The sequence below is a fragment of the Mus pahari genome, chromosome 5, assembly GCF_900095145.1.
Source record: "Mus pahari chromosome 5, PAHARI_EIJ_v1.1, whole genome shotgun sequence".
Lineage (NCBI taxonomy): Eukaryota > Metazoa > Chordata > Mammalia > Rodentia > Muridae > Mus > Mus pahari.
In genome coordinates, this window is record NC_034594.1 from 49,919,002 (window position 1) to 49,945,252 (window position 26,251).

At 40.0% G+C, this 26,251-nt stretch overlaps 1 protein-coding gene across 2 annotated transcripts in view; it reads right to left on the bottom strand.

The window, feature by feature from the left end:
- Positions 1–26,251, bottom strand: part of Abca12 (ATP binding cassette subfamily A member 12) — a 172,620-nt gene that overhangs the window by 59,665 nt on the left and 86,704 nt on the right. For both annotated transcript variants that reach the window (XM_021198109.1, XM_021198110.2), the window contains exons 10-20: positions 24,527–24,645; positions 23,455–23,561; positions 16,032–16,288; positions 15,841–15,953; positions 14,296–14,417; positions 11,658–11,831; positions 8,934–9,098; positions 8,412–8,622; positions 7,022–7,161; positions 5,026–5,145; positions 2,534–2,624 (exon numbers count right to left, since the gene is read on the bottom strand). In XM_021198109.1, coding sequence (XP_021053768.1) covers positions 2,534–2,624; positions 5,026–5,145; positions 7,022–7,161; positions 8,412–8,622; positions 8,934–9,098; positions 11,658–11,831; positions 14,296–14,417; positions 15,841–15,953; positions 16,032–16,288; positions 23,455–23,561; positions 24,527–24,645 — 1,619 coding nt within the window. The remainder of the gene's footprint in view (positions 1–2,533; positions 2,625–5,025; positions 5,146–7,021; positions 7,162–8,411; positions 8,623–8,933; positions 9,099–11,657; positions 11,832–14,295; positions 14,418–15,840; positions 15,954–16,031; positions 16,289–23,454; positions 23,562–24,526; positions 24,646–26,251) is intronic.

The window sequence follows — 26,251 nt, forward strand, 5'->3', positions numbered from 1 at the left end:
TCCGTAACAAGATCTGACGCCCTCTTCTGGAGTGTCTGAAGACAGCTACAGTGTACTTACATATAATAAATAAATAAATCTTAAAAAAAAAAAAAAAAAAAAAAAGAGCTGCAGGACAGAAGGCATCCAACAATATAGGTGGAAAAGGAATGTGGCCCTATCTGGGGGCTGCCCAGAAGGCAACAGGGCAGCAAAGCTAAAATATAGATTTTAGAAGGTGTTAAGCCAGGAATACAGGAGGGAAGTGTGTGCGAGCAGGCAGGGAGGTTTAGAAGTGCCCAGATATTGAACTAGTCAAGACATACAAAATTAGCTGGTGTGTGTGTGTGTGTGTGTGTGTGTGTATCTTTGCAACCGGCTGGGAGCCAAAGCAGCTTAATTAATTCACTGCTATACCTTAGAACAAAATAATGTTCACACATTTTGAATGAAGGAAAGTCTATACAGCATATAAGCTAGACTACGGAGAGGCTGAAGAGATGACTCAGCGGTTAACAGCACTCGTGAGCCTGAGTTCAGTTTCCAGCACCCACATCCAGTAGCTCACAGCAGCCTTCAACTCCAGCTCCAGAAGATCTAACACCCTCTTCCAGACAACGAGGGTACCTGCCTAGTGCAAACATGCTCACAGAGGCATACATGTATCCATGTAATTTAAAATAAAACAAGATCTTTAAAACAAAAAGCAGGACTGTAGAAACATTTTAGACACCCAAAGATGTACTTGCAACTTCTTATCTTGTCACTAGACAATCTAAGGAGTCAGTTCAGAGGAACAGCACTTGACTAGCATGCATAACGTCCAGGGTTTGATTCCCAGGACCACTGTCATAAATACACAATATAGTCTTCTGTGATTCATCTCTATTCATGTCTGAATTAACCTAGACAATACGATCAAGATTTAATTTTAAGTAATTACACTGGAAGAAAGAGGATTTAATTGTTCTTCAGTTGTAAGATTCCATGGGAGAAAGGCAGCAGGGACCAAGGGTAAATACAAAATCATAAGTTAACAAATCATTTGACCAATTAAGTTTTTATTAACTTGATCATTATGAAGAGCAAGCTGTGATTATCATACATCCTTCTAAACAGGTCCCTTACCTTTTCCATAATAAGTCCTTGTTCTCACAGAGGGAAACTCCCTAAATACATTTCTCCATACATTTGAACATAAATGGCTTTACTTGATGGAGATTCTAGTAAGGAAGGGCTATGTTATCAAACACTGAGCCTCCAGCAGACACAGGAAATCAACATAACAAAGAAGGAGTCTCTAGACCCTGTTGGTGCATGGGCACAAGGGAGGCAGCAAGTTCTAACTATATACTCCTTACATATGTAATTGTAATACAAGTCTTCTTGACAATCATATATATGTATACATGCAAGTATATGTGTGTATATATGGCATACATATATACACAATATACATATATACATGTCACATATGTGTGCAAGTATATGTGCATGTGTGTGTGTTTTTGTATAATTTTTAGCATCAGACCTAGGCTTTCGAGTGAGCTAGGCTCACTGTTATGCTTTCTTTAATCTGATTTTAAGTTCTAAGTCTCATCTCCTATTTTAAAAGTTAGGAATGATAATATTTACTTAAGAACTTTATCCCTGATATTTTTATCAAAAGGTGACCTACCATTTACTTTCAGAAAATAAATCCCCTAATACCTTTCTTTAACTAAATTGGGTTGACTATCATCAAATGTGTATAATTATACACCATACATCTACATACAAATATAGACATAATTCCTTCCCACTGGCTTACTACCTAAGTCATTTGGGTCCCAGAGGTGCTGCGAGGCAGGGGGAGAGAATTTGCTCTGCCACTGCCAAATTCTGATGCTCTCAATCCCTTCTTCAACCTTGCAGGTTGCATAGCAACCATGAATCAGACACAGCCTGAATTAGATGTCTTGCATCCTTTAGGTTGAAGGTGGGGACTTGGCAGAGGAAATATGTAAGTTCAGACAGCTGCCTTTGATTCTCTGCAGCTTGTTCCTTTCACATGACCCTGAGAGGAAGACTGAACCTTGAATACTGATTTAGGCTTATTTCCTTTTGAGTCTCCAACGTTTGTCTCTGTTAACTCTATAGTCTTTCCCAGTTACGTTTGGGGGTATGAGGCCAGTGGAGATCAAATGTTAAAAGCTGCCAGATATCATCTCACATTCTCACACTTGTGAGGACTGACTTCTCACTGAGTTATCAAGGAAAAGGGGGAAAAAAGCAAAATGTGCCACCTTACTTATGGCTTCCTGTGATTGGAGTAAAAGTTGCATTTATATCACGTATATTGCTATGAAATCAACCACGAGTATTCACATATCCCTATTACTAATTAACAGAAGATGTCGGTAGACATATCCAGGGTCCCGATTTCTTCCAATAACTAACAAAGAGCTAAATACAGAAGAAAAGGGACGGTCTGTCAAGGGCACAGGGCACTGGGTTTCTTCCCCCAGTTCTGATGTGCAGAGCGAATGAGAGTATACAGCGCAGTGGGACTCACCGAGGTCGTCTATCTGCTTCAGGAGTTCAACAGCATCGAGTCCCACGGAGAACTTCACAAAAACTTGCACAAAGGGGTTCCGTAGAGTATTCTAAAAATTAATAATAGGAACCAGTTTCAATATGAGAAGAAAACAAGTTTAATCACTGTCACTCCGAACACAACCTTGGAACAAAGAAGCAGACACCATTGGGCGTTATTAATGTACCTGCTTGTGGGCTCGCGCACAATGATGTGAAAGAATGAACTTTTGTCTTTAACATAAATTGCTCAGATTTCTAAAAGTGCCCTGAGGGGACCATAATTATTTTTAACCTCAGAGAATTATATTCAATTAAATAGAATTTTTCTCAGTGCTAATAAATGATTTCCTTTTAAACATATATTATAAATAATGTGTTTCAGGGTGTATTTCATCTTCCAGAGGTTTAAAAAAAAAAAGGCAACTTGTGACATTCACAAGGTCTGCATAGAGTCTGACCTCACAGCTGTTTTGTATTCTAGTTTCTCATGCCCAGCTGTGAGGCTTCCTATTTCTGGCTCCAGGTTATCTTCCTGTGAAGTGGGGGATAAATGACTAAGCAGAAATGTCAGTGTCCATTATTGTAACACCATTCTGCACTGAACAGTAACAACTATATGGCCATGGAAAAACACAGCAATAAAACCAACCTAATCTGCTGAAACACTGATAATTTAAAATAATAATTTATTTACAACATTAAGGCTTCTGTGGCAATTTTCAAACCTAAGGGACCTAGCTTGCACTAGGTAGTCATCATTAGCCTTTTTCACTGGGAGTTGGGCACACTGAAGATTTTTTGACCACACCTCCAAGTGAGTAGTAGCGGGCACGCACACACGTGGGCACATTTGCTAATGATTGAACCCAGAGCCTTGGTACTGTGGAGCAACCATTGGATAACATGCCATGTCATCTGCTAATGCCACCAGTGTCGAATTTGCTGTGCATTCACAGAACTAAGTTTTTCCTTGAGAATTGGGAGTAGCAATTTATCCTTCTCTGGAGTAAAGATACTTCAGTTAGCTGCTAATCCCACTGTGAAGACTCTCACGTAGGTTCTAATAAATTCTGCATTTTTGGAACTGTTGTTGTGTACAGTGCACGTCCTTTGGTAATTCAGCACTTTAGCCAACAAAAATTTCCTTAATAAAATACTGTGTGCAGGCTGTTTTCTCCCTCCAATAGAAAAAAGGATTTTTTTTTTTTTTGAGAGGGGAGAAGAAAGGAACAATCTTCCACTGAGGAGAATAGATAGAGCAATAAAATTCTATTCAAGAAACATTGCTATCTGAGACTTGTCAGGAAAGATCCGCTGTAAAGGAGTAGTTGAACTTAGAATATAAGTCGAACAGTACATTGTAGGGACCACATTTGATGAAAAAAATGCCCTTCTCTTTATAGTTATCAAACATATTAATGGTTTTTATATTTATTTTCTAATTCACACTGTAAATGTAACTATGCATTGATTGTTACTCAAAACAAACTGAAGAAAGCAGCTTCCGGGTACAATTTTCCTGACAAACGTTCACAAAACGAATCATTCCTTCTGGGTTTCATTTACATGGCATGATGGGAAAGACAGGATTTTTTTTTTTTTTTTGCCAAAATATTCTTGGACTGCATCAGAATAATAGGGAGCACTTCTTTGCAGTGCAAACCACTCCCTCTTAAGTATCTTGAACATTGTCATTCCTGCAGGTTTTCTTTTCCAGCTGCTCCCAGGCTAGCCCTGCTGCCTGGTCTTCAGCTGTCGGAAGTCTCTTTTGTACTTGGAACAGTTCCCTACACTGATTTCAGTATCTTCGGAAGAGCCTGCTTCTTTTACAAGAACCATGCTTTTCAAATCAAAGTGCACCGGGCTGCAACGTCAGACCTGTAACTATTCTGGCATGAACACCAAGAGTGGCTGAGTGAGGACTAAAATTGTTAAGACGCCATTTATTAGAACTTCTTTTTTCTAGGCGTGCCTTTTGCTTCCTGACAAAGACTTGAATTTGAGACACTTGCCCATCTACTTCCACGAGAGCACCTTGGGTACAATCTATGCCACACGCTTCAACTGAGGAGCTCCTGGTGTTGAATGCTTTCTGCAATAATAATACTTTAGAAATTCTAAACACATTAACTATCAAGGACTAATTTAAAAGAGATATGACTTAAGCATAGCTACAGCATGTTAATTGGAATCATTTAATAAATGATTATAGCTCTAGTTATAGTTACATCCGTGTGGAAGAGTTCACACTTCTGAAGCAGTAGAGAGGCGGGAACATCGAGAGGGAAGGGTGGGGTTCTAAACGTGAATGAGAATTCTGCTAACTTGTCTCAGACCCTATCTCTGGAGAGGAGGTTATTCTGATTTATTGAATATGGATGCTAAGTTACTATCTTCACATAATCACGGTGATTAAAATATCAGAGAATTGTAATTCCCAGTAAGGGGTGCAGCAGAGTGATCCAGTACCTGGAGCACTGGGATTGTCTGGTTTAGCAGGTGGAAGGAATTCATGAAGATCGGTGACTTATCCATCCACTCCTGAGATCTTTCTCTTAATTCCGCCAGCTGTCTCAGAGTTACATTGGACTTAGCAATGAAGAAACAAGAGAGGTACGATCAACTTCTGTTTTACATGCATTTCAATATAAGACTTTTTTGTGATATCAAAAACAACAGCATTAAAAGGTAGAGTTGGTTAAAGAGAGAGAGGGAGAGAAAAAAAAAGAAAAACCGTTGTCAGATTGTTTTTAATGTGTTCAAAGCTTCAAATGTTATACCTTGTAAGGACCAACATCACTTATTAAAAATTCTTGAAAATGTAGGGCTTGGTAAAATGTCCAACATGTTACCAATGTCAAATTTGACATGTCAATATTAAATAGCGCCAAGTTCTCACACATGGGGAGGATAGTATTCTTAAATTAAATGTTCTAAGTTAGAAAACAGGAAAAGACAGGCGTGCCCGATTCTTGGTCCTGGGAATATGTACATCACAGCCATTTAGGAAACAAGTCAGACAAGGGCTATTCGAATAGAACTCAGACAAGCACGGTGGTGCAGGTCTGTAACATCAGCACATGCAGGCTGAGGCAGGAAGATCCAGAACTCTCAAGAACTGCATGAACTACACAGCAAGACCCTAACTCAATGAAATAAAATAATAAAACAAAGCAATAAAATTTTCTTCAACACTTCAATCCTAGACCTTAACCTTACTGAAAGAAAACACCATGCTGAAATGTATGCAATGTGTTCTGTTGGCACAAAACTAAAAATGTACCTTGGAAATAAAATGAATGTCCAGCAACGGAGGATTAAATAAATGCATTCCGTGCTATTAAAACATTTTTTAAACGTCTTTAAAAAAGCAAAGAATGTAGCTAGCTAGCTCTGTTGAGTTGAAGGAATTTTTTACCACATAGAGGAGATTTGAGTCAAGAATAAAAGGGCAGGTCCACACTTGGAGAGTGAGAGTGACTCATTTATACAAATTATGTGGTGTTCACACCGGGTAAGACAAATAAAATGTTAAATCACAAAAATTCAAAGCAACAGCGCTCAGCCAAAAACCTGTACATTTTACATAGTCCCAGAGTAAGTAACATTAGACTCACGGCAACTGTGATTTAATGATCAGGTAATGTTAAGGCAGATTTTTTTTTTTTTTTTGCTTTCTTTCATTTTTCAGAGACTTGGTATGTAATTCAGTCCATTAGTTCTCTTTTGAGAAGGATGTCAACCACTAAAGCCTCCTCTCTCAGCTCCAAGGCACTGGGTCTACTGTGTGCTCCGCATGTCTGTCTTCAAGCCAACCTCACTAACACTTTCTTTTCTTTTGAGTGTTGTGGACTGAACTCAGGCCTGTGGGACTGTCAGGCAAGCACTCTACCATGGAGTCCCATGCCCATCCCTTAAAGCCAACTTTAAACTGACAAGATGTTAATATGGTAAACTGAGGCAGGTGGTAAATGCAGGTCCTGATGACATTGTCCTTCTCAAGATGTGTCATTGATGAGAATAAGAAATATTAAACTATACAACCGGCTATGGAGCCAAGAATCTATACTTTATGAGCTATTTTTTTATTTGAATGAGTTATATGCTCACCCTTTTTCTTTCTAGTGTGATTTTTATATATGCTTCTAACATTCGACAGTCATTGAAAACTTTTTGGCTTTCTTGGATGCAGTGAAAAGTCTGAGTTCTAGCTGTATCTAATTTTATCCCCAAATGTCATATGGTTCATTTCACCAAGAACTCCCACCTGTCATCACCTATATCCAATGCCATACACACCTAACTCGGGCCAAAGTAAGGAATTGCCAAGAGTTCCCCAAAATCACAAGAAATGATGATGGCAGAGAAGACATAAACCAGAATCATCTAAAATAAATTTAGGAGTTGACTACATTAAAACAGAAACAGTACCCCCACATAAACACATTGAGTTTAACAACCAAACCTTTTCCATAATGGCCTTTGTAGTTGGGTTATATGGTGAATATAAAATCTTTCCCAACAACATGGGTTTCAAGAAGGCCCAAATCACAGGCCCAGCAGGCATGTTAATAATGTCTTTGTAAAGGGAGAAGCAAAATGGTGCTGGAAATAAAAAGGAAGAAAAAAATCTATCAGTCAATTAATATACACAATTAATGTGCAACAATCATTATAATTTAGAGGAAAGCCAAACAATCATATCTAGGCATACATTCCAAATCCACTTATTCATGGAGAATGGGTACAAACTATATAATCTAAAATTTATGTCTTAGCACTTTCTTCTTTGGTAACAGATATGAAACATCTGGTATTGATGTAAGACAGCCAAGTAATAATTGTTCTTTAGGTGTGAAAGTTTAAGCGGATAAGCCAGCCTACAATAAATGACGGCATTTCGCCAAGAAGAAATACAAAGATTTCAAACCATATTTCAAAATTGCTTCTAGCATAAACGTTTACCACCACTTAATTTTCTAAAAATACACAATGCCCTCCTCCCAGAATGGAACCAGATTTGTAAGAGACATTCATAAGATTTTGTTGAACGAATAAAAAGATGAATGCATGAGCCAACCCAATTGCTATACTAAACATCCATACATCACCTGGAAGAGTTCCTCAGATCACATTTTGTATCTCAAAGTTTATAGATCAACTGAATGGCTTTGATATGCCACTAAACAGTTACGCTCAGCTGCACACACGTGGCTCTACCGTATGCCATATAAACGTCTAATGCTAAAAAGTTAGGGGAAAATATTGACCCAAGCAAATCTAAAACAAGCTTTTGCATTACGTACTGGCAAGAATTCATAGTTATGACCTACAGATGCTGTAGCCTACAGACCCACAGAGCTATGCAGGCCAACAACAATGTTGGCGGTTATGGGCTGCCTATTATATGGTGGAGTCCTATAGAATAACATCACTTAAGATGTAGAGGCTGGTACTCCAGGTTGTTAGGATGTTCCCACAATGACCAAGTCACCTAATGATACCTTTCTCAATGCATATTTCTAGTACTAAAGGGATCTATGACCCTTCATTTTGTCATTTAGAGAACCCAATAGCTCTGAGACCTCCAAGTTCAGTGACCTTGGGCAGGTGTTTCATTATCTTTGGGGTTCACTCCCCCTCAGTAAGATGCAACAGGGTAGACATTACCTCATGAGGCTGTGGGGACGAGGGCATGAGTTAACAGGCAGAACACGAAGTGAGTCCTGCACAAATGTTTGCTATTTTTATTCTGAGGTAAAATTAATACTTCATTTAAATGAAAAGCAGCAACAGAACATGTAATGCTCTTGTCATTAAGAATAATTATCATACCTAATTTGAGGTACACTTACTAGCATTTAAAGGAATCCCGTATTTTGAAGCAATTTCTTCTTTAGTTAATTTATAAGTGAGAAAATCCTTGGTGTGGTTGCCTTTTGGTTTCTGGGAAGAAGGCAGCATAGCAGTTAAATACTCGGTGGTGATCCCTTGAGAACACAGAGCCTGGGAGATGGTACTGAACGATCCTGCTGGCGAGTTCATCCGAGTGCTTCTGTACATGGCCTGGGAGACAATGTCCAAAAAGTTATTGATGTTACCTGAGCTACGCTGGTGCTCATAGAAAGAAAAAGTGGTAGCAATCAAGAGTTTCAATCATTTCTTTAAAGTGTGAATTGCAAACTTAAACAGAGAATGCATGGCAAGCCTTGCTGGTTTTAATGCCAGATGTGGCTAAAGTGGGAGGTTCTCTTCTTGTGAGTGTCTGTCTTCTGTGTGCTAGATTGGTAGCTGAACTTGTTGCACCCAATCTTAAATAAAAGCCAGCCTGACAGGAATTATTTCTCAGGAAGAATACGACTGAGTGACTCTTCTACCTGTGTTAATGGAACGCTCCTGGGCAGATGCATTTGTCTCAGGGATCTCATTTTGTCCAGCAGTGGATGTGTGCCGGAAGCCAACTGATTGAGAATCTCTCTCAGCTTTATGAAAAGCTCCATCATCCTTTCCATTGGCTTTTGATCTTTCCTTGGGAAGAACACCTAATGGGAAAAGAATGAAAAGGAATGATTTATGTAGAGGCACTGGAACCTTGTGGATGCTTGGTAAGATTATAAAACAGAAGAACCTCTTTGTGAAATGTTTTGATCAGCCAAATGGAGATATTTACCAAACAAACCAATCATTCCATTTCTAGATAGTCACCCAAGCAGAGGGAAGACATAAACCAACATAAAGGCTGGCACACAAACATTTATAAGGATTTTGCTTACAACAGCCAACGGGGGGGGGGGAGGGAACAATCCACCTGAATTTATCTTTAAAATGTAATATAATATGGACATACCAAAAAATATGCTGATACATGTTACAACATGTACCAAACTTGAAGATACTATACTAAATGAAAGAAGCCAGATAGACCAGATACTGTGTGATTGATTCAACTGATTTAAAAGGCAAAGGCATAACTTGAGACTACACAAATTGTATGTTTGAGCTCTCCAAGGAAGGATAAAAATGCTACCCTTTAGGGGAATACTACAGGGTCTTAACTGCTAAGCCATCCTTCCAGCCCCCAAATAAGCTATTTCCATTGTCAGAATGGTAAATATCTATTGTGCAATGCTTTGCATGTGTGTATGCTATTGCTCTAAAAACTGTGTTCCTAACTACACATATACAAATAAATAATAGTTAAAGGTAAATTAAGCACGATAAGAATAAAAAAGAATAAAGAGGTTCTAGGCAGACAAAAAATATGTGGGAAAGAAAAGCTCTTTAGAGCATCCAAGGCCAAAGATGTTACCGTGACACGCACCTGCACACACACAAGCACATGCACACACACACACACACACACACACACGCACACTCAGCCATCGAGCTGGCCATGAACGAGTGACTCTCTGCTAAGATCTCAGCCAGGAAGATACATATGTACAAGGAAAGGGGTGAGTGCTATGGGTGAATGGTCAGGGTGAACTACCTGCTCTTTGGATCCTGCGAGTTGTGCCTTGGGGTGAGACCACACTGCTACATGCTAACATGGGTCTAAGGATGGCTGCATAGGCAGTGATTCCAAATGGGGAGTGTGTGCAGATCATAGGACCCTGGTATAGGACAGGGAATTCCTATGGGGGAAAATGGAAACCACTGGCTATTTGTAATGAGAGTGGTGACACAAGGTGACACTTTTCAAGGGTCCCTCTGCTGCTTGGGAGGTGTTGGGATGGGATGCAGGAGTGCCATGAGTATATAGCATGGACAAGAGTGAGATGAAATGCATACACGGAACATGGTAAACCGTAACTAATCCTAAAGCATTTCTATCCCCTCAGCCTCTGGATTTTCTAATATTTAAGTGGGGAAAGCAGCCTTTTCCCCAGCTTTTTTGCCAGCCATTGGATCTCCTTCCCCTCACAGGACTGCCTGGTTGGGTTTCAGTGGGAAAAGATGTTCTTAGTCCTGCTGTGACTGGCAGGGTGGGGTGGTATGGGGGGGGGACTTTCCCATCTCTGAGGAGGAGAGGAGATAAGGGAGGGGGAGGGATCTGTAAAGGCGGGTCTGGGAGGGGAGGAGGGAGGGGAGGTGTCATCAGAATGTAAAGTGAATAAAGAAATAAGTGGAAAAGAAAAATATTTATGCAATTTTGACTCAAGTATAGACTTTGGTAGAGGAAAGTTTTCAGTTTTCCAACTTGTACTTTTCCCTCAGGCCTGTGATGAGCTTCCAGAGCATCGGCTCATCGCATCAGAGTTTTGCTCCCTCCCCTCCATGCCAACTGTGACCATAAATAATGGCTACTTCTTATTAAATTGATGAAGGAAATGCAAACATTTGCATATTGTAAACACTCCAAAGAATCTTATATATTTTTCCATTTAAAAATCCTTTCAGTGTGTGTGTGTTTTATTTGCAATTTTTAAAGAGTGTTTCTTATAATTTTTAACCTTTTTGTTTGATAATTTTATTTATTTATTTATTTATTTATTTGTGTGTGTGTGTGTGTGTGTGTGTGTGTGTGTGTGTTTTGCCCGCAAGTATGTCTGTGCAGCAGTATGCACTGCCCACAGAAGCCAGAAGATGGTATCGCAGCCCCCTGGGATTAGAATTATAGATGATTATGAGTTGCCATGTAGGTGGTAGAACCCAGGTCCTCTGAAAGAATAGCCATTTTTCTTAACCACTGAACTATCTCTCCAGTTCCCAATCTTTATTTTCACTGTGCTTAATAATGCTTATTGAAATATAAGAAATAATAATAGATTTTATGTTATGGTACTAACATATTATTTTTACCTTGTTTTTAGGTATACAAAGTAAAAAACTGATAAAGCTTGGTCAGTATTTCTATTCCTGAGCCCATGTCCACATCTGTAATACATGATCTAAAGCTTGGTCAGTATTTCCATTCCTGAGCCCATGCCCACATCTGTAATACATGATCTAAAGCTTGGCCAGTATTTCCATTCCTGAGCCCATGCCCACATAAATGATCTTTGGTAGAAGTCTTACTTGGCTGTAAAATAAACAGCACCTGTCAATAATTTTTTTTACACTAAACTAACATGGATACATATTCACCCATGGCAACTTGCCTTGTACGTGAAATTGTAAATGTCTAAGTAGTGCAGAAGGGTGAGTCCAATGAGGTAGGACTGATGTGATCTCTCTGGAAGGGGCAGCTTGCAGAACTCCTTCATGGCATCTTCCAGTTTGGGGTTGGTGACGTTCGTATCACATGAGTGCAACCAGAATACACGAGAAATTATCTGTGAATAGGAGGAAGAAACCTATTTTAGTTGTGAATCATTTGAGTACCCTCTGTTCACTTTAAGAAATATTCTGTGTGTGTGTGTGTGTGTGTGTGTGTGTGTGTGTGTGTGTGTGTCTGTGTGTACATGCACACACAGACACACAGACACACACACACACACACATATGCACTCTGTTTTAGAATGTGACAAATGATTCTTTTAAAGCATCAACCACAATATTGTCCTCTTTATCCATTTTCATGTTGGTGTGGTGTGTGTGCTTGTGTGTACGTATCTTTGTGCATGGACACAGATGTGTGAGGGTGAGTATGCATACAGGTGCCCAAGAATGTCAAAAACCATCCTTTATCCTTCTACGTTATTCAGCAAGGCAAGGTCTCTCAGTCAAAATCAGACTCCATTGATAGATACAGCTATTCTTGCTATCTAGCTTGCTTTGAGATTCCCCAGTCATTTCTTTCTGATGCTGGAATTAAAAGTAAGACATTACACCTAGTTTAGGTCATTCTGGGAATTCGAATCCAGTCCTCAATTCTGTGCCACAAATGCTTAATTACTAATACACCTCACCAGGTGTACAAGGCACCAATTACTGTTAATAAAACTACAGAGAACCGATAGCTCACTAGAAACCACAGGAAGTATTATGGGGAAAAAGAGGCGGGTAGAAATTTATGAAGAAAACCAGAGCTTTCCTTGCACAACTGGGTACAAAACAACAGTAGTGAATGAATGAATGAATGAATGAATGAATGAATGAATGAATGAATGAATGAATGATTAGATAGATAGATAGATAGATAGATAGATAGATAGATAGATAGATAGATAGATAGATAGATAGGAGTCAGTCTGGGGGATGACTAGCATAAGAGTCATGTTTATTTTAAGAATCTACCCTTCCTTAATTTGGGTTGCATCCCGTTTTGATGATTGCTTACTCTACAGCTTCAGAGATGAAGATCAAAGAGAAGGAGGAGGAGGGAGAAGAGGAAGAAGAGGAGGAGGAGGAGGCAGCCCAGAATTGCAAACTCACTATTAGCTGCAGATCCTAGATAGCCATGTGTAGACACTGAAGTGTGAGAGTGGGAGGCAGGTCAACGAGAAATTGTCATCTCTACTGATGCCAGGTAGAAACAAAGAAGAGAGCCAGGGACAATCGAGGCTGCAGAATGTTTTCTCCTTCTTTAAAGTACCAGTTGGACTGTGTGCTCTCTACTTACGTTTTCATTCACTAAGATGGCTCTGCTCTTTGTAAGCCAAGCACCTGATTACAAAGGTGACGACTTTGAATCAGATGAGCAAAAGGTGAGGTCAATCGGAACAGGTGGGTGGGTACTACTTGCTGGGGGGGGAGGGGGGGAGAAAAGCCAAGGTAGAGCAGTTTTAAGTTTATTGTAGGGAACTAATCATGGTGACAGCAGCAACTTAAATATCTTCCAGAGGGAACCTTCCATGAACTTAATCGAGTTTTGGTTAATGACTGAGCCGTGCTTAGAAATGACACACCCTGTCGCATGCGGCCATAATGTGCAGTTCTTTTGGAAAATTTTTATGACACTTCCAGACAATGGCTTTGGAAGTGGGATAAAAGACAAGACATTTTGACTGGAAAACTATATTATCAGCTAAGAAGAAAATGACAGTATTTATTTTCACAGCCAAAAAAAAAGTTTAGCTTTAGCCACAAACTTTTCCATAGTTCCAATACAACATCTATCATACGTAATAAGTCTCTTCCTGGGACTTCAAAAAGGAGAAGTGAATATTCAGTTTTAGTTTGGTTACAACAAAGGGTGACCGTCTCTGTGCTCTCCCCCAACTTGGTGTTTGAAGCTTGGCCTTGATATCCTTGAAGGAGACCAGATAATGTTATTATAATAGTGGATGCAGTTACTGATGGTTTAAGAAAACATTCCAAAGGGGTTGGGGAAGGGGAAGTACGGAACAAAAAGAAACGAGGCAAGGGTGACTACAAAGCATTGAAACATAATGATGGTGCTGAAGGATTTCTCTTCCAAGGCTCAGGATACAGCTTAATGGTAGGTCCAACCTCCACACACACATGCACACACACACACACACACACATACACGCACGCACACACACAGACACATATGTACAAGTAGACCTATACACAAACACACACATATACATATGCACACATGCACATAAACACAAGTGCAAACACATGCACACACAAAAATACTTATACACACAAACACACACACATGCATGTGCACGCGCACACACACACACACACACACACACACACACACACAAGTACAGAATACTTCAATCGTCACTTAAGATTTAGACTTTTTTTTTAAAAAACATTTGCATGGAAAATTGACCAGAATCACAAGCAACCTCCTGGTGTCTTGTTGATAAATACCTAAAACACCACGTGGTATGTAAAGTTCTACAAGCTGACTTTATTCCAACCATGAACCCTTACCTCGGCTCTATTGTCTGGGATGGGAATGGACAGCAGCTTGTCGATACTGGTGTTGGACATCCCTATCGCCCTCAGATCTTCTTTCAGCAAATCTATGTTTTTAAACATTTCTCTTAATTGACCTGTGAAGAAAACACACACATACACACACAGTTCACACATCAGTTTTAAGGGCACAGTTTTTAGGTACACTAACATAACTTCTGGATTAACATGTATTGACCATGCATGCCTCGCCAGAAGCAGATGTCTCTCAGGTTTGGCAGGCTTTGCATCTTTAAGATCTATCTCTGTCTGATTTAGACTTGTACTTAGGATGCCATTAACTTGAGGTAACAGATTGCTCTAGGTTGTAAATTTTCCTCAGGTATCCACAACCCAAGGTTGATCCGAGGAAAACAGGGTTTCTTCACAGACTTTGATCATATAATCCACTAAATAAATACGTCTCCATTTGATTTAAACCGTCACCTAAATTCAAATTGCTTTTTAACCTAGGAGCATATGATGTTGTTAATTTGAGGGTAGACTTGATAAATCAACTGTAAGATATTTGCCTTTAGTTTGTCCGGAAACTCAATAGTTTATAAATGGCTTTTACAATCTTACACTGCTTACACACTGAAAGTTTGTAATTTCAAGCTCTTTAAGAGTGACAATTATAATTATTTCACATTTGGGCCAGTTTAGAAATGGTAAACAATATTTTTATTGTATTTTTTGAAGATTGTGATCTCTGTTGTAAAAACAACTTTTGTTTTGTTTTTAAGCACTTTTTTAGATTTATTTATTTTTATTTTATATGTATAGGTATCTTGCCTGCATGTGTGTCTGTGCATCATGTTAGTATAGTGCCCATAGGGTCCAGAAGAGTACATCCAGGGAGTTAAGTTATAAATGGTTGTGAGATGCCGTGTTGGTGCTGGGAACTGAACCCGGGTGCTCTGCAAGAGAATTCAGTGTGTTTAACCTACGAGCCATCTCTCAAGCCCTGGTTTCTTGTACTAAGTTACCCTCATGTGACACATCTTCTTCATTTTTAGACTTAATGCCCTTCCAGTTTCGTGACTCAGAATGTCCTTCTTTTCAGTATTTAGGTGTTGAGCCAAGAAGAAGTGTATTGCATCGTGTATCATGCTTAGAATACCAACAGAAAGTTCTGAATTGAGATTTCTGCACACAGCTATGCATCCATTTTAGTTTGGCCTTTTTGTTTTTCAGATTATTCTTACAGAAGCGGGCATATGTCACCCTCCTTCAGACAGTCAACTCTCCGTACACGTAACTATATCTAGAAACAAAAGGTAAATTGGTCTAACTCGTTAAATTTTGGAAACCTTTTGCTCTAACATTCTTTCAGGTCTCGGTTCCTACTAGCTTGATGCGTCTTCTTTAGACAAGCGGCTGCTTTGGAAAGCTTTGGTTCCTCACTGTCAGGGCAGACAGGAGAGCAGGTTTGTTTGGAGACTTTAAAAAAGTCTTTTCTTAAGCTGCAGATGGCAACCTGTGTCCTAATAAGCCTTTAGGATGCGGACAGGGAAACACCTGGTTGCTCAGAAGCGTCTGCACTGGTGTTGACCTGCAGCATGGCCTCTACGGTTGGTATTAGCCGTGTGATGTTCTCCAAGTAATTCATTTGCAACGCCTGTTCCAGGAGCCTAGGACAAAGCAGAAGAAGAAACTCAACTAAGCGTAACAAGTTTGGAGACAGGATTTCTCCTAGGAAGAAACCTTACCAGTCCATATTGAGATTAATTTTGCTGGGATCTCCAGTGAGCAAACCCCTCAGCTTGGCAGATATTATATTGTCGTGGTACAGTAAGCCAGTGGTGAGGTCAGTGGCCAGCTCTGCCACTTCTATCAGTTGCACGTGAAAGGCGTGGTCTTCACACAGCCTCTCGAAGCTCATGTTAGAGAACTGGCAAGACTTCTTGATCGAACTGAAAGTCTCTGATTCGCAGAGAAGTCCCGTCAAGTTTCGAAGTTGAGACAGCTTGCCATAAAGGGGAAAGTAGAGGAAATAGATTAGTCGTGTTATTTGGCATATTTAGTAGTCGAAAATAAGTAACCAAATTTGATCCTGTAAAACATGTTTCTGCCTACGAATTAGCTAGTTGGCATTGGGCTTAGCTTTATAACAAAGCAGTGTCTTTTGCAGTTTGTCTGTCTTTCTCTCTCCTAAGAATCTTATGAAACCTTGGGACCCTTTAGTCTTACTTTCCCTATGGCATGGGTCTGCAATTTTTTTAAAATGTAGTTTTAAAAATTAAGAGGGATAGCGAGATTGCTCAGTAGTTTAGAGAGCTTGCTACACAATATTGAAAGGCTGTCCTTTCTATCCAAGTGCCCATGTAACAGGCCAGGTGTCCAGCAGATTCCAGCTCCAAGGGATCAGACCCCCCCTTTTTGGCTTTTGCAGGCATGGGATACATTTTCTCAATTATTGGTCAATAGAGGAGGGCCCACCCCATTGTGGGGGTTGCTATCCCTGGGCTGATGGTCCTGGGTTCTATAAGAANNCAGGTTGAGCAAGCCAGGGGAATCAAGCCAGTAAGCAGCACCCTCCATGGTCTCTGCATCAGCTCCTGTGTCTGGGTTCCAACCCTCCTGCTTCAGTTCCTGTCGTGACTTCCCCCAAAGATGGACTGGTGATATGGAAGTGTCAGCCAAATGCACCCTTTCCTCCTCCACTCGATTTTTTTGGTCATGGGGTTTCATTACCAAAAACAACAGAAACCCTGACTAAGACAAGTAGTTTTTAAAATACAGTTTAAATTGTGATCACTTCAACAAATTTTATATTTAATTTATATTTTATATCATGTGTAAGGACAGAGGGGAGGCAGATTTGGCTTGGATCTTTTTTAAAGGCCCTTTCTTCCTCACATCCATCATGATGGCTGTGATGTACAGCAAACAGAACCAGAAAGCAACAAGTGTTGATGAGGGTGTACAAGAATTGTAACCTTTGTGTGTTGTTGGTAGGACTGTGAGATGGTGCAGCTTGTATGGAAAATAGTATTGCACTTTCTCAAGACTCAAAAATAAAATCAGTGTACAAGCTCAAATTCTACTTCTGGGTCTATGCTTCAGGGAATTGAAGATAGCGCTTGGAGAGAATATTTGTATACCAATGTGCACAAAAGCCTTATTGATAATAGCCAAAGATAGAAACAACTCAGGGGATAAATGGATAACCAGAATATATAGAAAAATGAAGCAATGTTCAAGGATATTTGTATATGAATATATGTATATATGTGTGTATATACATGAATGTATATATGTATACACATATATATGTATATATACACATACATATATTTCCTTAAATAGAAAAGGATATGCTGTTGCAGCATGGAGAATCTTGAGGAAACTATGCTAAATTTAATCAATCACTTACAAATAATATATAATTCCAATATATGAACGACCTAGAGGAGTGAAGTTCATAACTCAGAAAGTCAAAGAGAGACTGTGAGTTCACAGAGGCTGAGAGGAGGGAAAAATGCCAAATTCGGTAATAGAAAATGCTTACATTTACATGGTGAAAGGGATTCTGGAACAATGGTTACCCAACCACAGGAATGCATGTAACCTGACTCAACCCTACGGCTAAAAATGGCTACCATCTAACTATTATGGTATCTTATGACAATTAAATTCGAATCAACATTTTCTTAAGTCTTTAAGCTGTCTATTCTCTGTGAGAATAGACCTGAGTTTCAGGAGTCTGCCTTGTTAGCCATATTGCCTTCTGCCTTTTGATATGTTTAGAAAAACTAAACATTTTTTTGTCCTATGGAAATAGCCAAAATGACTCAAACTCCCAAACCCACAAGGAGAAAGGACTCCAGAGCTCTTAACAGTCTAAGCTCTCTACTATATTCCTGAACTCCATTCACTATGCCCATGTATCCTCAGGATATGTTCCCAGTTAATACACCCTGGGGGAGGAAAGAGTTTGCCTCTGGGAACTCCAGTTCAGCTGTGTGTGCCGGCATCACTGTGGCTCAGTTTCCAATGAGAAGTTGCATTTTGACAGAGAGGAGCTATTCCCCACCAGAGACATGGGTTTACCAACATTTCTCTCCATACATCACTAGGGAAAGAAGGATGATAAGTCTTTAGTAAGAGGTTACAGTAAGCACAGGAAGGCCACCGAAGCCAACCATTGGCCATGCTGAAGAAGAAGTACCATTGGCTCATTTTCCACAGTATTGAATAACATCATTAATTTCTGGCTCTGAACAGTCTGAAATGATTTCATAATTTATGGAAATTCTACTCACTGCTCTTACTGCTGTGAAAAATTTTACATTCTGGGATAGATGCAATCATTTTGCAGACTGTAGTTACATGTTTACTTATTCTGGACTTTGGTCCAAATGCTGAATCTATTTAAACCTCTAACAGATGGAACCAGATTTCTAATATACCATTTCTATTTTCTGTTCTTGGATGCTTTCTCAAAATTTAAATTTTTATTTGTTAATTAAAAATTATTTTATGTGTATTGGTATTTTGGCTGTATGTATGTATGTATGTATGTATGTACTCTTTTGGGGGGTTGAAAGTTTTGTAGTTGAGTTGGTGTTCCCATTCCTCCACTGGGGGTCCTGTCTAACTGGTGGTCTTCAGGCTCCATATCCCCACTGTTGGATATTTCAGCTAAAGTCACTTGCATTGACCCCTGGGAACCTCCCTTATCCCAGGTCCCCGTGACTTCCTAGAGATTCCCCTTGCCCCCAACCCCTGGTAGCTGCATATTACCCTTCATTCTCCTGCTCCTCTGAGACTCTCTCCTGTCTCTCTCCATACCTGATCCTGCCCCCTTAAAATTGATCCTGTTAAAAGAAATGCAGGGACAAAGATGGAGCTGAAGGAATGGCCAACAAATAATGGGCCAAACTTGAGGCCCATCCCATGGGCAAGAACCAATCCCTAATTTGATTGATATTCTGTTATGCTTGTAGACAGGAGCCTAGCATGGCTCTTCTCTGAGAGGCTCTATCCAGCAGCTGACTGAAACAGATGCAGAGACCCACAGCCAATTATTGAGCAAAGGTCACTCACTCATATTGAAGAGTTAGGGGAAGGATTGAAGGCCCTAAGGGGGATGGCAACTGCACAGGAAGACCAACAGAGTCAACTAACCTGGACCCCCAGGAGCTCCCAGAGACTGAGTGATCAACCAAAGAGCACATGTGGGCTGATCTGAGCATCCCTCCCTAGCACATTTGTAGCAGAGTACTGCCTTGCCTGGCCTCAGTGGGAAAGGACTTGATGTACCAGCGTGAAGGGATACCCAGGGATGGGGTGTCCTCTCAGAGGCGAAGGGGAGAGGCATAGGGGAGGAAATTTGAGAGGGGGGGCTGGGGGACAGCATTTGGGATGTATATAAATAAATATTTTTTTAAAAAATTAAAAAAAATAGAGCCATTGTCCTTTAGCACTGCCCCATCTCTCTGACCTCTCTTTAAGGCTTTCTTAAGTAAAAGGACAGTAAATAATGTTGGGTCAATACATCCTTAATTGAGTTTTGAGAGGTGGCAAGCATCACTGACTTTTACTGAGTAAAAGCTGGAATCTGTTCTGTAGTTGGGAGGTCAGCATCCACGTATGGGAAGCCAGTAAATGTCCACAGAGTAGCCATGACAGATGAGACAAAGACTATAGAGAGAAATCTGATATCCAGCTAAGCCGCAGTTGCTTAGGTTGGATTGGTTCTCTGAAATGAGTACATTGAGAAGTGTACGGTCACCAAGCAGGAACCTCAAGATTTCCACAAGTGACATAAATCAGTACTTTATTCCAAGAGCAATACAGGCATTGAGCTTGCTCTTTTAGAAGCTTCGTGAAGCATAAACCCAGTGACTATAATTCTCTTTTAGAGCGTTTGTTAGTATTGCTATGGAGATGGCTCAGTGGATAAAGTTGCTTGCTCTGCAAGCATGAAGATCTGAGATTGAATCCCCAACACTCTCTGAGGACTACCCATGCCTATAGCCCCAGGGGAGGCTGAGGGAGAGATCCCAAGATCTCACTGCCTTGCTTCCAGCTCAGCGAGAGACCCTGATTCAGAGCATTGAGGTGGAGAGCGATAAAGGAAGGCGCCACTAGTCTTCCTTCAGCTTCTGTGTGTGCACATAAGCGCATGAGGACACAGACACGCATGTCTGCAACTCACATATACATTCACAGCATTTGTTAGCATAACAAGATGTGGTGGTGCATACTTCTAATCCCAGTCCTCAGGAGGCAGAGACAGGAGGATTGTGCTTTTAAGTCCAGTATGGGCTACACAGTAAGTTCAGACCATCCAGGGCTATGGTGTGAGATGTTGTCTTAAACAAAGCATATGCTGACTACATATTTTCCAAAGCGCTACCTAGAGGTTCTGTCTCCATCGTCTTAGGCAGAGTTACAGGCCTATAATTGGGTAATGATTCCTTACTTACTCCATTTCTAGCTATGATGGGCTTCCCCACTACCCAGCAGCTCCCAAATGAAGGAGAAATTTAATTCACATGATTGTGAAGATTCTATAGTATTATAAACATAAACTAATAAGCCCTCAATGCTCCTGAGCCCTTGGCCAGTAAGTAGACTGCTCTCTCTCTCTCTCTCTCTCTCTCTCTCTCTCTCTCTCTCTCTCTCTCTCTCTCTCTCTCTCTGTGTGTGTGTGTGTGCTTCAAAATTTTTAAGGCATTAGGCATTACAATAAACATAGTACATTATCTACATTCCTGCCTTTTGTTCTTAAAATAAGAAATTTATTTTATGCAATCAAGAAGTCTCCCTTTCTACCAAAGGGACCAGAGGGAGTAAAATAGACAAAAACAGACAACAAGGAGAGGAAGGAAAACACAGACACTTTCCAACAAAATGTGTAGGCAGAAAGCTGAGAGAAAGAAGGAAATTTTGTAAATGGGCAGACATTGAGTGTTTTGGAGAGTCTAGCCTGCTGCAAAGAATTCCATGAATAAAATTCGGGGGCCTATAGACTTCAAATGACTGCCACACTGAGGATGGCAGGAAGCAATGGGCACTCTACTTATAAAACCATAGGCACCCAGCTTCATTCTTTCATGGCCATGTGCCGAGTCGCAGCTCAGAGGACACTGGGCTATTGTTGGCATTCCACCTTAATAGCCTCGTTTATACACTCATGAATCATAGCTTTCGTTTAGAGATAATGTGCTCTTAGAGATGAAGAAGGCCTGAATTCCTCCAAGTTGCTTCTCTAGTGAAGTCATATCCCACACATACGGCAAACTAGGATACTAGCTAGCTATGGCCTTCCAAAGGCCGGAAGTCTCAGTCCGGAGAGCCCGGATTCCCCGTGCCCCACCTTGGGTAGACTTCCTAAACCATAGCTGAAGCTCTTTCTCCCTTCTGTTCTCTGACTGCACTGACTCCTCATAAGCCGTGTTCTTTTGTTTTGTTTTGTTTTAGATTATTTCAGACTTGGCCCACTTAACATTCTCCCAACCTAATCTCTTTCTAAAATACAAAATTAGCCTTCTTCGTATTTGATGCCAAACTCAAACCCCTCGACTAACAGAAGATGTCTGTAGGACCTGGGCGTGGCCTTTCTCTAAAGCCCCTTTCCTGACTTTCCCATAGGTATGGTCTCCTTCCTGTGATTCTAGGTAGCGGTCTTTGAAGCTCATACCTCTCTGGCTTCTTACATACAAGCTTGAGTTTCTGTGTCTGGAATGCGTGAGTGTGACCTAATGATACACAGCCTTCAAAACTCAGAGTAAGTATTATATTCTTGGCCGAGTTTCTTCGTTTCACCTCTGTACCCCATAATCTGAGTTAGATGGCCCATCTTTACAATGCTGTAGGTCTGCATGCCACATCCTTTATCTTTCTCCATTACAATCGTGACTCTCTCTTCCTGACTTTTCCCCTGGCTGGATTACAAGAATTCCAGGGATGGAGATTATTGTCTTATAAATAAAAGAGGAAATTGTCCTCATAGGGGCCGTTTCAAAACAAAGATTTTCTGAAGTGAATTGTGGACTGCGGAGGTCTCTCATTACTTGCAGAGGAGGGAGGAAAAATGACTTTGTAAGAATCACAAGATGACTTGGGGAGCGCATCGGAAAGGGACTTTTATCTGACCTATCAGCGAGGAGTTTTGTTAGGATGATATCATAGTTCAATACATTTATAAAGTAAACGAAGGGGGCATAGCTGTCTGGAGAACAAGGGAAAAGCGATAAACTAGTGTTGCAGAAGTGACATTTATACTGATTCTTGAAAGATGAATAAAAGCTTTCTGGGTGACTGTATGCCTTCTTTCTCATTTGCATAAATTAAGATAACACTAAATTAAGTACATTAGGAAATTTGATTCATGTAGAAAACTTGGGCTAAAAGGTAGTCTAATGAGCACATTTATCTGTAATATACATGGACATAATGTTTTGCGTGCCTGCTTAATTACGGCTTGTTTACCACACAGCAAATCACTTGCTTGCCGTAAATAAACCACTTCTAATTTAACTTTATCCCAGGCTACATAAATCCAATTAAACTGCAGTTCTTACTAGGAAAACTGTTTTCAAGACTTAATAGAGTTGCTTTAAAAATGAATTTCCTGATAATCTGTACACTGTGTGAACAATAGACAAATGAGCAGGAGCTGACTCGAGCTTAAGAGATTTGCATGTTTGGTTCCTCCCTTTCAGTCTTCAGGGTCAGGCATTTGAATATGACTTCCTAGTGTCTGGTGTGATGACAAGAAAAACACATATGTTAATATTTGAGACCTCTGAGCACTGTTAAGTCAGGATCTTAACTTTTGAAATCTACTTTTATATATAGAAAAGCTAAAGGCAAGAGAAATTGAAATAAATAATAATAATACAATGAACACCCACATTATGAAGCTTAATAAGATAGCTACATTGTGAAATGTTTATGGATGCTGATGAGCACTGTAAGTGGGCTCTTATAGATACTCTCATGCTGAGGCCTACATTGAGGGCATTATGTAAAGCCAAGCACCTTTGTCACCATTTGGCCAGAACAAAGCTGCAGGGAAAAGGAGGTCACCTGTAATCATCGGATATTTTAACTGAATCTTCCTAGCATATCACCAGAGGGGTTGCTATTTCGTTATTTATATTTCCTTTCTTGGCTTACCTTGGCTTTCAGGATCTCAAGAAATGGAGGGAAGCTGTCCTCAGAGGAGCCATTTTGAAGGAAAGATTTTCTGAAGTGAATTGTGGACTGCAGAAGTTTTAGATTGTCTGCAGAGGAGGGAGGAAGAATGACTTTGTGAGAATCACAAGGTTACCCGGGGTGCACATTGGAAAGGGACTTTTATCTGGACTTATCAGCAAGGAGTTTTTAGAATAATGTTGTAGCTCAATATAAATACAAAACGAGTGAAAATTAACCTTCCCTTGAACTATGTGGACTATAGAGTTCATTATTTTTTAAAATATTCACAGATATGCTGCTTTGAGATAAAAGATGTTTCTAGGAAAGGTACTGCACGACTTTGGCTCTTTGTGAATTAAATCATGCTTTTTTATTTCTGACTCTGGGATATACTAGGTTGGAATATGTTGGGGGAGATTGACTGTATAGTCACTGTGTCCAAGTATGTACTTTCAGCCATAATTTAATAATATTGGGAAGATAAACTCCAGGCTTAGATATGTGTCGTACTGTTTCTTGATAATGTGTGGTGTAGGTAAAAAAATAATTTGTGTGAGAATAGTGGAAAACATTTGGCTGTAGTATTTATGATTGCTTGCATAGGTTTAAAAAAATTGAAAATCCAATGTGTGAAGGCAAGATGTAGCCTGGCACATGGTCACCCTTGCTCATGAAATATGCGAGAACTTTGGAATCCCTGATTACTTGTGTTAATTTTTCAACAACCCAAGAGCACTAAGGACCCAGAGAATGTCATGAAGGGTTGCATGAACTCCTAACAACTCTGAAAAACTGGGGAGTCTGTCCAGGTAACCTTTATCACATTATCTAGTATGAAACCATCCTACTAAAATTTGTTTAGCTGACCATGCGGTGCAAGAGGCCAGCATAATGATGTTAGAAATTCCACTCTAATAGTAAATCACTTAGCTGAAACAGAAGTATACCTATGAACAAGAATAGGGTTTTTTAAAAAAATATCCTTTGATAAGTTAATGTCTTAATCAATTAGAACAGAAGTTGAAATCTTGGGGGGAGTTGAGAGCATCACCTGGTGATCCCTTAGCCAAGTTGTCAGTCACGTTCCTTACACACACCAAATAAGGAGAATATGGACTATTTGATGATATGTTCAAGATGGCATCTTCAAAGTTTTCCAGGATCAGGAGCCTGTGAATGAGATGAGAACATGTGATCAGGCCTCGGAAAATGGAAGCAAAGTCATTTAAACTGCAATTTTTTTGGCCTGGGTACCAAAACTGCTATGAAATTGGATCCCCTTCTTCACCAAGCCCTGCTGTACAGAGGCAGTACACACTGCCTGTACACATCTCTGTGGTTTCTTTCATAACTGGCTATTGTTACATTTTAAGTGGCAAAGAGGGAGTAAATGCTAATGCCTGCTTGCAAGACATAGGCATTGAATTATGGTGAACAATAGGCAAAATAACTAATAACAGGTTCCATCAGATACTAACTTGTATTTTATCAAAATGCTAATAGGTAAGACCTCTCTTAGCACAGCTAGTAATATAGGAAAAAGCACTGATATTAAAGAAGCCTCGGAATGTTTAAATGTGGGCTAACAACTCTGGATCCCGAAGGAACATTAAAAAGAAATAAAGCGATGCTAGGAAAAGTCTCCGACTTGGCAGCAAGAACACACTTTATTGGTCATAAGAGTAATTTTTAATTATAATTCCCGTCGTACACATTTTTTCTTTTTAATATTTTTCTGGTGATAGGGATTGAATCCAGTGCCTTCTGCAGGCCAGGCAAGGGCTCTATCATTGAGCTACCAGCCCAGACTTCTACATTTTTCCACTTATTTATTGTGGAGGAGTAAGAAGAGCAAATTTCACAGAACGTGTAAAGAAAGAAAATTTGCTGCATTTGGCTCTGTCATTCCATCGTGGAGGTCCCAGGGGTAGGACTAGGGTCACCAGTTTGCGCAGCAAAGACCTTTCCCCACTGAGCCATTCTAAGGGACCACAATGTTTGTTTTAAAGCACTGATTCTAAAAGCTATTGTTTAGGTATTTCCTTGACTAGAGACAGTGGAAAACGCCATGTTTGCTTGCCTTAGATCTCTAAGCTTTCAACACTTAGCTTTATCATTTATCAACGCCTCCACGTAGGTAATCAATGCCATTTATCAATTGACAAATAAAGGGCAGGGAGTATGGGTTTAGACTAATGTGTATAGCCCAAATAAAAGGAACCATCTATCAGCTGCATTTCCAAACGAAATCACCTTATAATTAATAATAACCTGACAGTAGGATTGCTAACAATGCCAACTTCTTTGTATAGGTTAGCTGTAGAACACTGAATCATGCCTGCATGCAGATGAGTTTAATGGACTGTCTCTCAGTCCACGGTTTGCCAGCTAAGGTCATAAAAATCAGGCAAGAAAGGAAGAAAGGAAAAAATGTAGGAAGAAAGAAAAGAAGGAAGGAAAGAAGGGGAGAGGAACAAAGGGAGGAAGGAAAGAGAGAGAAGGGGAGAGAGATAGATGATCGAGAGATGATAGATAGATAGATAGATAGATAGATAGATAGATAGATAGATAGATAGATAGATAGACAGATAGATAGATAGGTAGATGAAGAAAGGAGATGATATGTGACAATATTAATGGAAATTGAAAGGCATGTTAAAAGATGCTAAGGATAAAAAAAAGTCAAGATTTAGGGACACAAAATGCCAAACAAGAGAGCAACAGAATTATGGAACAAAGGGAGGAAGGAAAGAGAGAGAAGGGGAGAGAGATAGAT